At 39.2% G+C, this 15,393-nt stretch overlaps 2 protein-coding genes across 4 annotated transcripts in view; one reads left to right on the top strand and one right to left on the bottom strand.

The window, feature by feature from the left end:
* The first annotated feature begins 1,122 nt into the window (after positions 1–1,122).
* LOC110983887 (uncharacterized) overlaps positions 1,123–15,393 on the top strand; it is a 48,646-nt gene continuing 34,375 nt past the window's right edge. The window contains exons 1-4 of one of the 3 annotated variants that reach the window (XR_015426818.1): positions 1,123–1,359; positions 7,639–7,700; positions 10,921–13,958; positions 14,862–15,387. The gene's annotated coding sequence lies outside the window, so the exon portion shown is untranslated. Of the gene's footprint in view, positions 1,360–7,638; positions 7,701–10,920; positions 13,959–14,861; positions 15,388–15,393 lie in introns of those variants that run through there. The other 2 variants (XR_015426817.1, XM_087142505.1) reach the window with 2 other exon arrangements.
* Positions 2,344–6,901, bottom strand: LOC147797745 (uncharacterized). The gene is made up of 3 exons (XM_087142872.1): positions 6,762–6,901; positions 4,561–4,679; positions 2,344–4,154 (listed from the first exon to the last, which is right to left on the bottom strand). Exons 1-3 carry the CDS (start codon positions 6,829–6,831, stop codon positions 3,828–3,830), a joined length of 516 nt encoding a protein of 171 aa, XP_086998998.1. The 5' UTR covers positions 6,832–6,901; the 3' UTR covers positions 2,344–3,827.

The following is a 15,393-nucleotide window of genomic DNA, read 5'->3' as shown; positions in this document are numbered from 1 at the left end:
AGTGCCCTTTTATTTGTCTACAACCATGGCACAATTTCTTAAAGTGAATATGAACAGTAGTTCTTTTTTGTACTTTTTAACTTCACTGTGGTTGCAACATACAATACAACATGAATTTCGGGGTTTTGGATGCTTGTTAATATTAATATGCACACTCCTTCCTTTCCTGTAATATTTCAACCTTCATTTCTGCAAAGAAAAAGAAACTGGATGCTGCCAGATCATGCACGGCATTTCATTTCTTTTATTATTTCTCAGTTAGTAACTAAAGACAACATACAAGAAAAACACTAAATTAAGGACAATGATATGGACAAATTATGGGCCAGTTACACGCCCCAGGTATTGCCAAAAACCAAACCAAATTGCTGTTCAATGGCTTTCCTAAAATGTTATCAGTGATATAAAAGGTGAAAGAGGGACAAAGACAAATGATTTGAGATTAACAGAACTTCTGTGGGTTGGGATAAGCACAAACACCTCGACAGGCTACTAAATCAGTAAAAATTGACAACAAAAGCTACATGTGTTGTGATATAATTCAATAAAATTGTCGACATCTAATTTATAAATGTGTAAATAAATGCAAAAACATATACAAAAAAATGAATTATAATTTCAATTTTTTCAAAACGTTTTTGATTTTGACCCACTCACACCCTGAATCTTATTTTTATAACAAAATTATTTTTGCCATATCGAATGCTGCTCCGCGACGGCATGTACGTAAATATTCCCAGTACAACACTCCCTTGTGTGATTTTCTTCTCGATGTAAAAGCTCTTTTTTCCCCAACCGTACATGTTTTTGCGTTGATTATGTACATTTAATTTGCATGTGTTCACTCTCAGATTATGCCATGTGTGCTGTACGGTGCGGGTACACCCACCTAGTCTATGCAAAAGGTTTACATGATTATACTTTTTCTTTTTCTGTCGATAGGATCCTATAATTAGAAACGAAAGCAACCTACCTTCCTAGGAAGGTAGGTTGCTTTCGTTTCTAATTATAGAAAACGGGAAATCCGAACATACGCAATGCCGTAGATGGGTAGTACCATTTTAAAAAGGGTGAGAAGTTCCGAATTTTATTCATTTCACACTGTGGAGTGAATAGATTTGGTCATTTTTAATGACTTTAAGACCAAATTTACGTACCCATGGAAAAAAAGAATGGTACACCCTACAGCGCGTCAATCGTTCATTGGTTGGGCTTTCCAGTCTGCTATAAAAGCATATGCACAGTTGTATCTCTACAGATCTGTGGAAAGTTGCATATTTTGAGGAATCAAGTGTGACAAAGGCTAATAAAACTACAAGCAAATTGTTTGAAACAGCTTGAAGGATACAACTTTGAAGGGTAAGTTTTGCAAAACGCGCAGTTGACTTTTGAGTAATGTGTAGTTGGACCTTTCTCGCATGCGGTTTGTAATTAAAATATCTTTCTAGATGCTCAAGGCTGAAGCAGTAACCCTCACGGGTACACACAGGAGGAGGGCTGCATATGGAGGGGTGGAAAGAGAAATTCCCGTAGGCCCAAATGCTAATTCCGGAAGTTTGCTACGGGGCTAAATGAAACAAAATAGCTATAGTAGGAATAGCCTCATGAAACGTATAGAAGACTATTAATGCGTGGCCTCGTTGCGTCTACAGAGAAAAAACTAGTTCCTCGTTACTCCTGAAATAGTTTTAAGATCATGATAAGGGTATATTCGTTATTTGGTAGGATACATTTAATTAAACACATTATGGGTGGTGTTTGTTTGCATGTGTGCGCATGCGTGGCATACACAGTGTGGACCTCTGCACAAAAGAAGTCCGCATAATGTAGGGTGCGATGGCGTTGTGTGTGTGTGGGGGGGTTGTGTGTGAGTTTGTTTCTGCATTCAACTGGGGACCCTGAACAATAGAGGACAATAAGGTCCCCAATTGACAGAGGGTCTCCGATTGACAACTGAGTGCAAAACATATGGGTGGTCTTCTAAAAAAGTTAAAGTACAAACAAAAGAGGAACAATATACGGTTGTGTAAAATTTTACACAAGTTGTGTAAAATTTTACACAACTGCTGTTTACTATATGAACCTAGCAACAGTTGTGTAAACACTTCACACAACCCTGGTTGTGTAATTTTTAAACAACAGTTGTGTACTATTTCTTTACAATAATTGTGTAAAATAAACTTACACAACAGTTGTGTACTATTTCTTCACAATAATTGTCTTACACAACTGATGTTGAAATGATTTACACAACAAATGGTTAAATTTTTACACAAACGTTGTGTATTTCTAACTGAATTGGGGAATGGCTAGTCGATATACACATGTACAAACAAAATGGCAATACAGAATTGGTTCAGATTTAAATCTTGTTAATTTTTTTGACAATAACAGAGAAAATGCATACATTACCACATGACAAATCCCTTTGCTAGTTTTTCACAAACAGCAGTAAACAAATACTGTAACAGTGACTCTTCTTGTTTGCATATGTTGTTTTCACGAAAAATTTAAGCTTTGAAAATTATTTTTTAAATCAGGTTTTGGTTTGGTGAAATTTGATCATCAAAACCAATGTAACAGGCCACCGCATCAGTGTATTTTATGGCAATCCTGGAATGTGGTGTATCTATAAAAACCGAGTCTTTACATTTGCAAGTAAGCTGCTTCTAATATTACACTGGAATGCTGATCTATTTGAAATCTCATTTTAACAGTATGTACCTGCTGGATGGAGGGAAAAGGGCTATCTTTAATAATACAACACTTTGAGTTAGGAGTGACTGTGCATCATGTAGTGCAGCCAGACAGTGTAATACTTTGGGAGAAACGCACTTTTTATGGTCCCATGATGAAGCACTGTCAACACAGTTACCTCCAGCTCCCTGTGAGAAAAACGATTTTACTGTATAACTCTTCAAAACATGTAATGAAATTTAAAATACTGGTTCTGCAGTTACTGCTCAAAATCACCTTTCCAAAAATTTTGAGTAACACTGTTTTTTTTCATGAACTCCACTTTTTTTCATCAACTCCATCAAGTCAGTGATAATGGTGTCTCAAGACAACTGGCTTAACACATGTCTTTGCATCACCTTTCACCAATGCTGGCACTATCAAGGAAAAATCACAATTTCAACCTCATACTATCAAAATGCATGTGGTTGCACTGGTGGAAAACACTATAATGGGCTGTAATAAGGGTAGGCTTACATTCTGTTAACCTCAGTGATTTCAACAGGGGCAACACTTTTACCAACATGAATTTGGCCCCATTGTTCAGTTACACTTGTTCAAATGTAGTCTCCACAGTAGCCTGTCATGCTCTACCTTAAATGTATCCAGTATGTAAAATGACTAATGTATCACGGCTTCTGATCAACAAAACCAATCTCACAATTTTAAAGAGGTCTGACACACCTAAAAGTTTGATGACCTTTAACAGCGCATATCAGCAGCAGGCCGCATATTTGAAGATAATTTTGGGTTAGGGTTCCCAGAGTAATTTCTTTGGAGTCAAAAATACTCAACCAAATGGAAATTTTAGATAAATAAAATCTTGGTTATTTAAAAAGCTGGTAACCAAGAAAAAATTACACTCTTTTTTGTGAGCAGCTAATTGATATGACAGATGAAACAACATGGCGTACTGCAAAGTCTCAAATGGTGACTTCACCTAAGCACAGAGAACATGCACCTTCCAAGGATGAGATTATGAATTAGACGAAAAATGAACACAGTTACTGAATAAAAATTGGCTTTCGAAACTGAGAGTACTGCAAATTTAAGGAAAATAGCATTCACAGTCCCTATATCCAGGACCCTAGCTAATCCTCGGTCAAATGTTTTAGCCATGTTCGAAAGTTAATCAGTGACACACCAGTGAGGGTACCAGGTGGCAATCCATAGACGACGTGCTGTAGCAGCTTCCACACAGCACTACACTGAGGCTGATAGTCTACATCCAGCACGTCGATCATCTTCATGCATGTGTCAACTGCTTGAAGTACAGAGGAGCAAGCCACAGCCTTTCTCTCTACAACCATAAACACCTGGTTCGGCTTGAAGCGGGTTCCTCCGAGAAGCAAAATGAAAGGTTGTGGACGTTCTTTGGCAGGAATGGTCGCCATGAAGTGCTGGATATCTGTACCTTCCTGTTTAATAAGAAATAAATGTATAACAAAAATATTCATAATCATTACACAATGCCCAAAACACTTTTTTGTACAAAAGTATATACTTAATGTGCCTTTTTGGAAAAACAGCTTTAAAAATTGGTGATAAAATGGGCTATTTATGACTTCATCAACCAATCACAACACCATTTGTACGGGACTGAGTTTTATGAAACATCATGGTACAAATGTTCGTGACAATAGCTTTAAAAAAAACAAGTTTGCCAAGTCATGACTTTCAAGGAAAAACAAAGAATGACCATATGACAAATGCAAGTCATAATATACAATGGAGCAGCTTTTGGGCAAACATTTCCAGACATGCCACCATTTTGTTCTCACAATTTAACTTCCTCTTTGTGACAGTGAAATTAAAATGTCTTACTGGTTTCATATCTATAAATGATCTCAGTGATTCTGCAGGGGTGCATCTTCCTTTCATTCCCGTGCTCCTCCCCACGAAAAGTAATGGTAGAACGCTCATGGCCAGTTCTTGACGCTCCTCTGATGAAAGAAATAGACAAACACAAACTAGACTTATGGCTTATTAATGCATTACATGTAGTATTGCCTTCTAAGTTAGCCTCGTCTGATATGTTTTGTGTTCAGAATAAATAATATGGGGGGTTTTTTGGTTTGGAATTTGGGAAACTGAGAAATAGATCGAGGCTGCTTTTCGAGTTTTTGTGTGTGCAGATCAAGAAATAGGGTAGATGTTTTCATAAAACATACATAGTACTTAGTTTCAACCTTTGGCAGTGACTATGGGGTGGGGGAGAGGAATTTACAAAATGGCCACGAATTTGACACATATATATGTCTAAGTATACTGATGAAAGCGGGTCCGGGTTACATATTGCTGTAACTTCTTCCCAATATAATCAATCAATCAATAATCAAGCTGCAAAAAATTAAAATTTGTACAACACCTACATGTACGCTAGTTGAAATTTTAGCCCATAGGCATGATAGGGCTGTAATTTTATGGCTCTCTTTCCGGTCACCATTCACAGCACTACTTCAAGGCATGACCAAAACGCTTGAAATCCAAAAGGCAGAATTGTCACGGCAAACTTTGAATCCGAATACCTAGCTTTTAAAATACTTGTGACTCAACAATGCCACTTACATTTTCGTATTCCTCCAACTTTGATTTTTCACACATAGCTCCTTAACGGCATGCATTTTCCCTTGTATTTCACCACAGAAATCCCAGTTTAATCCAGTGACAGTGGACATAGACATGTTCATTATAAACAGGATACCAATGAAGGCTGCAATTCATGTGTTGTACTTCAGGGCACCCGGCGGGCACGACAGGTGCGAAGATTGTGTATGTTAATTTTCAACATTCAAAACTCATCCTGTTGATGAATTCATGCATGCATAATGCTCGTGCAGGGAACGAAAGAATTAAAAGTTGAAACATTAATATATGCTTTATTTTAGGTCGAGTATCACAAAAGATCATGAAAATTCGTTTCCTTGGTTCCCTGCTCGTTCGTTATGCATGCACGGATTCAACGGGAACCAGTTTTGAATTGTACAAAATTAACATACACACGTATCAGCGTGCCTGTCGCATTGGGTACCCTGGAATCAAACAAACGAATCGCTGCCTTTATAAATGGTACTCATTATAATAAATATGGTGACGTCGACTGTCACCACATCAATCCCACAACCTCAGAATTAAAGGTCAGATATACAGTTACTGTGTATCTGACCTTTAATACTGAGGTTGTGTTTGTGTTGCTGTAAATGGCTCTCTTTTAAGAGTATCCCAATACATGTACTAATTTGACACACCAGGTATTTATAACGTAAAAAACATGAGTTCAAAATGAAATATAAATGTGGGGCCTAAAAATGGAGGAGGGGATGAGTGGTCGTGAGTGTGTGTACTATATTTACTTAAGTTTCGAATAAGTTTAATATTAGGAATAAGTTAGATATAGGCTACACTGAAAACGCAAGGTCCACACTCCCTCAGAGCGTTTTGTTTTGTTTTCACTCCAGCGCATGGTTGGTATGCGAATTGACCTCAGGTCAAGTACCCATGTACATATGTACGTACGTATACACTGTACATGTTCGACCGACAGAAGACGTGCGCTCAACATGAGCAGGGCCTTATAATATTGAAGACATAATGTATGAACTAAATTATCATGGGCCTAACGAAGTTGATGAGTGAACATGTCCGTCAAACTCAAAGTTCAAAATCAAAACCCTCCCTCTTTCTCACAAAAACATGTAATCCTGCAAACACCCAAGGTATCCTCGTCGCCTACGTACGGAATTTGAGCATTTCAGAAGTAGGCCTAAATGTAATTTGCCGTTCAAAAAGGGGAGTTAAAAAGTTTCATCTAGAATTGTTCATTGTACGGGAGTACACGTACCATGCCGTATCCTACGACTACCACCGGCCGTACACGGTCATGACGGTCGCAAACAGTGCAAGCTGACCATGATTACGTAGGCTTATAATACTTTCAGTGTCGCAGGCCAACTCAAAGAACCATACTAACGTTTTACTCGTCTTCGTACTTTTCAGTGAAATTAATGAACCGCTGTCTTACTTACCGTCAAATAGATCTACCAAATTTTCGAATCCCCACTCGGCCAGCAGGCCTGCCGTGTCAGCGTCAGCCATCTTCCGATCCGCGCCGCGATTTCGATCCGGCCGGCCGGCCGCAGTAAACTTTGGTGCGTCGTGATTGGCTACTTCTTATCACATGTTACAATGTTTACACAACAGTTGCTTAAATTCAGTTTTGGCGGGAATAACAAGTTTGTATAACGTCACACAACTTACACAACTTAGTATTAACACAACCTGGATATGATTGCACAACGTTGTTCAATAGTGACACATTATTGTGTAAAATCAATTTTACACAGCGCTTTTTTACACAGCAGAATAACAGTGTAGGGGGTCCCCAGTTGCAGGCAAATACACACCTTGTAACCCAGTGTCTTCCTATGAAGTAATAATGTCTCCAGCGATGTGCTATACACTTGTTAGTGTAGATGGAGGAAAGCGTGTACGTGGACATCTCTCAAACTTACTCTTCAAATCGCTTGATAAGGTTGACTCGCTCTTTTGTCGGTATAACTTATTAGAATGATAACTTTAAACTGGTATCTGTTTAACAGCCCTGGTTCTGTGTACATGACATTTCATGAAATACAGGGAGTCAGATGTCGGGAAAATATGCCTTTAAAAATAAACCCCTGCTTTAATGCAACTAATGCGAACATTAAAGTTAAGGTAGACCAATGCACTTCCAAAAACAAGAACAGCGTGTGGAAATGACTTTTTAAATCAATCGAAACGGTATCCGGATAGTACTGTTGCAAATTCTGGCAAGAATGCAGTTAAATCGTTTATTCATTTCGAGGGGAAAATTTAAATCACCACCTCAAGCTAAACTGTATTGTTGTCGTTTTTAAATTCTAGGAATTGCTCTTGTTGTCTTCAACTTTCTTCAGATCTCCACAGGAGTACTAGCTCCTAAAAAGGTAGGTGTCTTAGCAAAAAATGTGAAAACATGTATTTGCTTACTTTACAGATTTGTACAAGCGAATTGTCAATTGTTAAATTTCTGAAATGGTTGACGTCACAGCGCCATTTAAAAAGAATTATGTCCTTGCTTTCGACATTAAACGGCAAAAAAGGCGCAACCGCAGGCTGTTAGGGGTTGTTGCGTCAAGCTATTGTCTTGCGGAGTTAAGCAGAATCTTCAATTTCTGCAATGGGGTCATGCATTTCAATTGCATTGAATAGTGTACAGATGTAGATACACGGATGAGGGTCATGTTGCTGAGAGTTACGTAATCATGAAATGTGACCAGATCTTACAAAATAGTTGTAGGTCTCTGGAGCACTTTTAGAAATCAATTATAGCCTTCACATTGTCCACCAACGTAAGTAATACACAAGAACCAGTAAGCAGATTTAGCCAGCATTTCTCGTGCAAGTTTAATAATTTTATGTACTTATATACTATTTATTTATAGCCAATTTAATTCATTTATGGCCAAATTGCCAACGACACTCCCGTTAAAATCTCCCGTCACTAGTTGTCACCATTGGGCCGTTCAAAAGAGGTGGAGAGTGTTGGATTACACAATTAGGTAGCATAATCGTAGGTAAATTCACAATAGCTCCTTGCAGTGTTAATCAGTCGAAATTGTCAAACATATACTGGAAAAAGCAAATACGAAGTTTCATCTGTCACTACACCGATGTCCACTCTTATGAGTGACTGGCAGCTTTACATCGGTGCATGTATTTCGAAGCTCAAAGCATTCCAAGGCAAACTATGTATCTACTGTGATTGTGCAAAATATGATGGTTGCTTACAAAACTCAACTATAGGTTAATTTAAATCTCAGCAAGATGTCCAATAAAAGGAAAAACAGTCTTTAGGTGGGCCAAAAACTGAAAATGGAGGTAAACGTCAGCGCTACCTTTAACCTGTGAAAAGTTTTGGAGGAGAAATAACGTATTTGTAGTTTTTCATATCATAGGCGTTTATGGTGCGAGAGTGTGCATGCTGTCTAAGTGAAATAGATGCGTCAGTTTATGAGGGGGATTAAAGATAATTATTTGAAAGCTAAAACGTGAAGCAACGTCTGAATACAGACTATGTGTTTGGTACATAGTAGGTATCACATGCGTTTCAGTTTGAATAAGAAACCACACATTCATAAAATAATTTTTCACTTTGTCATCGGCTAAGCATCATGCCGATACGTATGACAAACCGGAATGCTGAATTCGCCAATTCAGTAGGCGACTAGAGTTGGATTCACATTGTGCACATACCATAAGACCCACGCATCACACTTTACATGGACGGTTTCACATGGAAACTTCAGGGGCGTATTCGAGACCCCGTTTTCATGGGACTCATGAACAGTGTTCCTGGGTTATTGGTTACGAACGCCGATGTGAAAAAAGAGTGCAGCTGTTTTAAAATGCAAGATATATTTTACACTAAATGGAAAGATGACATGATATTCATGATCTTACAATTAAACTCATCCCTAAATATCGAATGGTTACGGTAAATTGTCTCCTAAAGCCATGTATATAAACCTTTGGTTGTGTTTTCCTTTTGAGTTGCTTCAGTGTACTGCCCAAGCAGCTATTGTCTTCGTAATTTGTTTTTCTTCTTGGCTTTGATGCAATTTTTCGAAAACAAGTAATTTTTTTTTGTTTCAGGCTTTTGTAGCTCTTTTGCGATTTGCAAAAAGTCATTTCTTTCTGTTTTAGACTTTTTCAAAATTTTGCTGTTATGGCATTCTTCTCCTTCTTAAGCTTAGACGTGTGTCATTCGAGCTCCGGAGTATGTTGTAATTTTGTGTATTCAAGAGTTTGTTGCCGTATTTAGACTTCATTATAGTGTTTTCTATTTATTGTATAGATCAAGCAAGACTGTTTTGGGCCTGTCGGGTCTTACAGTTTTCTGTATTTTTAAGCTCAACTCCGTGTCAAACCCTGCATAGGCTGCGCTGGTTTGTCTGGCCGACACGACGAGCTAAGCGTGGCCTTCTGTTCAGGCTCAGTCAAGCGTAGGGGGTTCCTTCCAAACCTATTGTTCCTGGTGGCAAGCCATTCAAGAACGTTACCACGGACCATGATGTTACGTGCCTTGCGTCTGATACAGTATCTATGCAATCTTACATGGACTCTTTTACTAATGTACACCCTGCTAAAGAAGTTAATCAGCCCCACGAATTTCTAATGGCAGAATCGCTTTTAATCTTAACTCGAGGGAAGTCATCATAGATGTCGCTCAAAATGGACTGGATCATGACGGCACTTTCCTAGAACTGGCTCCACTCGTTCGTCCCACCACTCGTACAACTCTATCAAATGTATATCCTAAGGGACGGCGACCATTTAGACCCGGTTTGAAAAGGGCCCCCCGGTAGCCCACCCGGTATAATGCCTGCCCGGTATTCAGCCTAATCCAGGCCGGTATAAGGCCTGTTTGCACATTGGCATTTCAAAGTCCCTGATGAAAGGCTTCCCCCAACATGCTTGCACAGATGAATAGGGGTTTAAGCGAATTAGTGTAAACATTGTATAGAGCTGAAGGATTAAAAACCAAAAGCAGGTTCCTTCTGGGATAGATTACATGTACCAGTACTTGCAAACAATAGACCCCAGGATGAAGAAGTTCGAGATCAACAACCAGTCCAGCATCCCAGGCCGGTAGCCAGGCCGGTATGAAAGGGGTTTTTGCAACCGGGCGAGCTTACCGGGGGTCCCTTTTCAAACCGGGTCTAAATGGTCGCCGGCCCTAAAATACCCAACTCTGTTATTGTTCATAATCGTTCCTCCTTCAGCAAGGTTGTCTGTCAGATTCGCCCCGTTCCCCTGGGCTTCAAAATAAAGAACTTTCACACATCATGTCCTTCCACCATCACGTCCAAGTCCTTATCAACGACAATATAAAACAGTCCGACCACATCCGCAAGGGCTGTGGCCTCCGCGGGCGCCTCGGCTGAGGTTGCATCTGGAGGGGCTTCGGATAAACGAAACCAGTACATCTGGGGATCCCCACTTGCCCCTTCTCGTCTTTTTTCTGAAGTAACAAAATGGACAAAACTTCTTCCTCCAAACGTTTGCCCAAAGATACCCCCCGTATCATTCCTCTAAAATCCCCTTAACCTGTTCGGAAAATGGCTCGTAAAATTTCATTCCCTATGCAACCCACGTCTCCCACAGCCTCCCAAGCCCTGGATCCCCATCCTTTCCACCCAGCCTATGTGGTTGATAACACTGACGCGGACTCGACGCAGTCGGAGGACTCGTAGACGAAGACTGTCTTGGATCTGCGGGTTTTCCTACTTGCCCCACTGGTCCCCTAAAACAAGAGGAACTACTCAAATTCTTGAAAAATGTATGTAAAATCTAGCAAACGTCCTGAACTGATTGCACGGAAGTTCACGACCGATATTCCAGGACTGGTCGCTCAACTAGGGTCTCTGAAACCAGCCCTTGCTGAAGAAAAACTTGCAGCAGAGGATCTACAAACTTACAAAGAAATTGGATATGTAATCTCTCTTACCTTATGAATTTATGATTTTTGTTCTCTTTCGTTTTCTGTTTGTAATGACACTCTCATTGCTCTCACTCAACACGAGGGGCTGTCTCTCTTCCGTCAAAAAATGTTTCTCTTTTTACATATGCCAATAGACTTTGCTATAAACCGGATGTCTCCAACCGGTCGTCTCCAACTTCGATGAGAAGCAATACCTCTTTTGGTAAAAAAGTCATTTGACTTACCAACTTACTCTTTGACAATAATGAATTTAAGAAGCGTGGAAAACTACGCAACTAGGCACAGCAGGAGTTGAGCTGGTCAATGTTGCATGTGCAACACACTAACTAAATTCCGTCCCCATTTTTTTTTTCATTTCTAAAACAAACTACCGCGGAAAAAGGTTTTCTAAATTATATTTATTCAAACCTAACATCAAAGATTTTGTAATGTAGGGATGTGTACTTTTTAATGTTTGTACTTTTCAGATACTTTCCACTGTTAGTTGGTTTGAGACATACATTTCGTATTTTGCTCCCAAGAAAAACATTTTCAAAAACCTTGTTTCTATTTTAGGAAATAAATCGTTCTTACCAGATACATTTTCTGATTTCATCATATGAAGTGTATTTCTTTCATTTTCTTTTTATACCGTAATTCCTTTGTGCAAGAAGTGCACTCTCGAAGTCGTTGCAATGGGATCCATTTTCTTTTCACTTTAGGAAGCATTTTTTTCAGATTATATTTTTTTCGGTTCATTTTGAGCTTGAAAACTTTAAGATAGGCCCCCTAAACTTGGGAAATTTACCTTTCGTAAAAACAATTTATCCCCATTTTTTTACAAATAGAGCTCACAAGAACAATATGGAGAATACACATCCCTCACAAACAAAGTTGAAAAACATACTACACAAACAAAACAAAAATAAAAAAATAATAAATAAACTGCACACACATGAATTTGGGATAAAATACATTCCATAAAACCAATTTTACTGGAAAAAAAACAATGCACATTTTGAAAATATTTCATACGTCTTGACAGGTCTGGGCTTTATGGGAAGTGGTATAATTTGTGTTAATTTCTTTAACGATGCCAATCAATGCGGCAGATGATTTTAGTGTGGTTATAGGCATGTAAACTCTCTCTACCAATATGAACGTGGAGAATGCATCGCATGCCTCCTAATTCATGTGCTGTTCCATTTTGTACATTTACTGGGTATTGCAAAGACGAGTCAGTCTTTGTGCAGTTCAGTGACCTGACCAATATTTGTGCCTGTCCTCTCGCTGCCCTGTTTTTTGGCAGGTGCATTTGTACATTTAGGACCACGACACAGGTTTTAACCAAGTGCATGGTTGCCCTTTGAGGAATTACGGAGTAGACTATGTACAATTCAGACAAACTGTAAAAGCAAAAGTTTTGTAAACGGACTAATACATGGTATTTTCAAACTCGTTTGTTATTGTGATTGTCTGTGTCAGTTGTTTCACCGCTTGGATTTATTTGTCAGCGATTTTACGAACTGGGAAATTAGGCAAATTACATACATCTTTCGAGATTCACTTTATTGAATATTAATAACGTACTTGTTATAGTGTACCGTCACGTGAAGCTTCAACCCATGAAACGCCATAGATTCCAAGATACAAAGCATCTCTAAAATGTCTTGTGACTTTACGAAACGAAAAAGCTCATACACGGTCAGTTTGTAAAATATATCAATACTACTTATTGAGGGTGCTATGTTTGTCGGTTCGTAACTTGAATGTCTCACAACGAGCTACGATCATGACCAGACGAAGGGGCAAAATACATCCTGCATGCTACATGTAAAGGTAAGCATTGTAATAATTAAAATGCTCAATAATATATATTTGAATTCTTCCTTTTCAGTAATGCTTGAGCATATGTTTTATTAAGGGTTTACCATCAACCCGTGTGGATCGGCACAGTCATCGTGCGTTGGATAGGCTAAACCCAACACGACTTAGGCCTAAGCGTTATGCATAGGCCTCGCTTATGACATTCATCAGGCCTGCACTAAATAATGAAGTTCTTGTTAGATGCAATCAGTTTGAAAGTCAGTATTTCAGGATTACCTGTGTTGTGGATATTACTGTCACAGCTATTATGTGTCAAAAGTTAATTAGGGGGCCATGTGAAATTCATGATCAAGCCAGAGGGTTTGGGATGACTTATTTTACTTTATTATCTCGTTTTAGGTGGTGTGCATCTTGCAACATTTTTTATAAGCTAGGCATTGATATTTGGCATTTATACAGAGGATTAAGGCTTGTTCATACATCAGAGCAATCATAATTTTTTATACGTTGTACGAATAGATATTTCCCTTCAAGAACGGAAGAATTAGGTAAGTCAGTACCTTAAGTTTTTTTGCCGTGCGGCCTAGTTTTAAAATGTAATTTATTATGTTTTGTAATTTGTTGAATCTGTTGGCATAAAGCGTGCCTCTCAAAGATAATATTGATGTGGTTGTCAAATGTAAACAAAGGATTGCTCTCTCAACATTGTCAACGTGAGAGACCTTTGTAGCTGCGAAGAAACCTCTACAAAGGAGACAACAGTAAAAATGAAAAGTGAAATAACATGGTGGAAGGGCTAAATCCTGCAGGTTTTACCCACAGAGACCACTCTTTTGAATGTTGAAGGCACTGATGAGAGGGATGTGATGATGATGACCTACCCTAGCGACAGTAGGTAAGATATTAAAAAGTAATCTGGTCGTACACTGGTGTCCAAAGTAATTGAAAAAAAACAGCAGTTTTCTTCACTGAAGACGGACAGAGTACACTGTTCGAAACGTCGAGTTATTCCCCGGTTCTTCTCAGAACCACACATAATCAAAGAAGAGATAAATACATTATATATAACGGGTTTGCCCTTACCCCACGTATATTTATAAGCACTGTATGCTCAGTGCTTGTCCGAGAGCTTGCGAAAAAAAACCTCACAAGCTTACTCGGGTGGGACTCGAACCCACGACCTCCTGCTTACTAGTACAGATGTCTTAACCACTCGACCACCGAGCTTGCCGGGGTCGGCTGGCCGGTCCGAGTCAAATGAAGCAGCGGGTACCGCGAGTGGTTAAGACATCTGCACTAGTAAGCAGGAGGTCGTGGGTTCGAGTCCCACCCGAGTAAGCTTGTGAGGTTTTTTTTCGCAAGCTCTCGGACAAGCACTGAGCATACAGTGCTTATAAATATACGTTGGGTAAGGGCAAACCCGTTATATATAAATAATTAACATCTCCCCAACGCAAAAATACATCTTGATAATAGATAAATACATGGTGTTACCGCAATCTTTACTATAGATCTAGTTTCTTTCACCATGAAAACCTTTAAGTCTTAAAATACATGTACTGATGACACGGCTAGGAAAAGGTTGTCATAACTGTCCGACAGTGTTCAACACATTTTTTGTACTTTGTGTCTTATGGACTTATTACTTTCACTGTCTATAATCCCTATTCGCTTTAATTAACACGCATACTTTAACGTGCATATGGAGCAAGCGTTAAAACAACAAACACAAATCCTTTGACTCGCAAAATGATTTCTGGTATGTCTATTTTCTTTTTTACTTCCATATTCTTGATAGCGTCTCGGACCCTGCTGGTTAATACCAGTACGTCCCCCAGTGAAAGTGTCAAGCCTTACACTCAGACACCCAACGGGGTCCAAACTGTGAAGACAAGTATCTAATCCTGCCTAACAACCAACCCGACACCCAGCCTGGCACTCAGTGTGGTCCAAACTGTGAAGTCTAGCATCTAATCCTGCCTAACACCCAACCTGACATCCAGCCAGACACCAAGCGTGGCACCCAGCCTGGTCTGAATCGCGCAATCCAGTGTCAAATCCAGCCTAACACCAAACGTGACACACAGCCTGACAACCAGTCCGACTCACTGTCTATTTTTCAGCACTAAATCCAGCCATATGCACCATACAACATCCAGCTTGACTTCCTGTGTAATGCTGGATCACCAGCTCTTCCACGTGATCTATGGACATTATCCTCATTGCAGGCATCATACGGCTTGAGTTTGGATGACGATTGATTTTAATGATAATTTTAAAGGTTTACCTCAAAATTCACATTTCTCGTGTTTCGAATTCTCTTTTTGAAG

Source organism: Acanthaster planci, linkage group LG10 (assembly GCF_054643075.1).
Source record: "Acanthaster planci isolate LZ-2023a linkage group LG10, COTS_SCS, whole genome shotgun sequence".
NCBI classification, from domain to species: Eukaryota; Metazoa; Echinodermata; class Asteroidea; order Valvatida; family Acanthasteridae; genus Acanthaster; species Acanthaster planci.
Note: the sequence above shows the minus strand (reverse complement) of the source record. Positions and strands in the feature narration are given on the sequence as shown.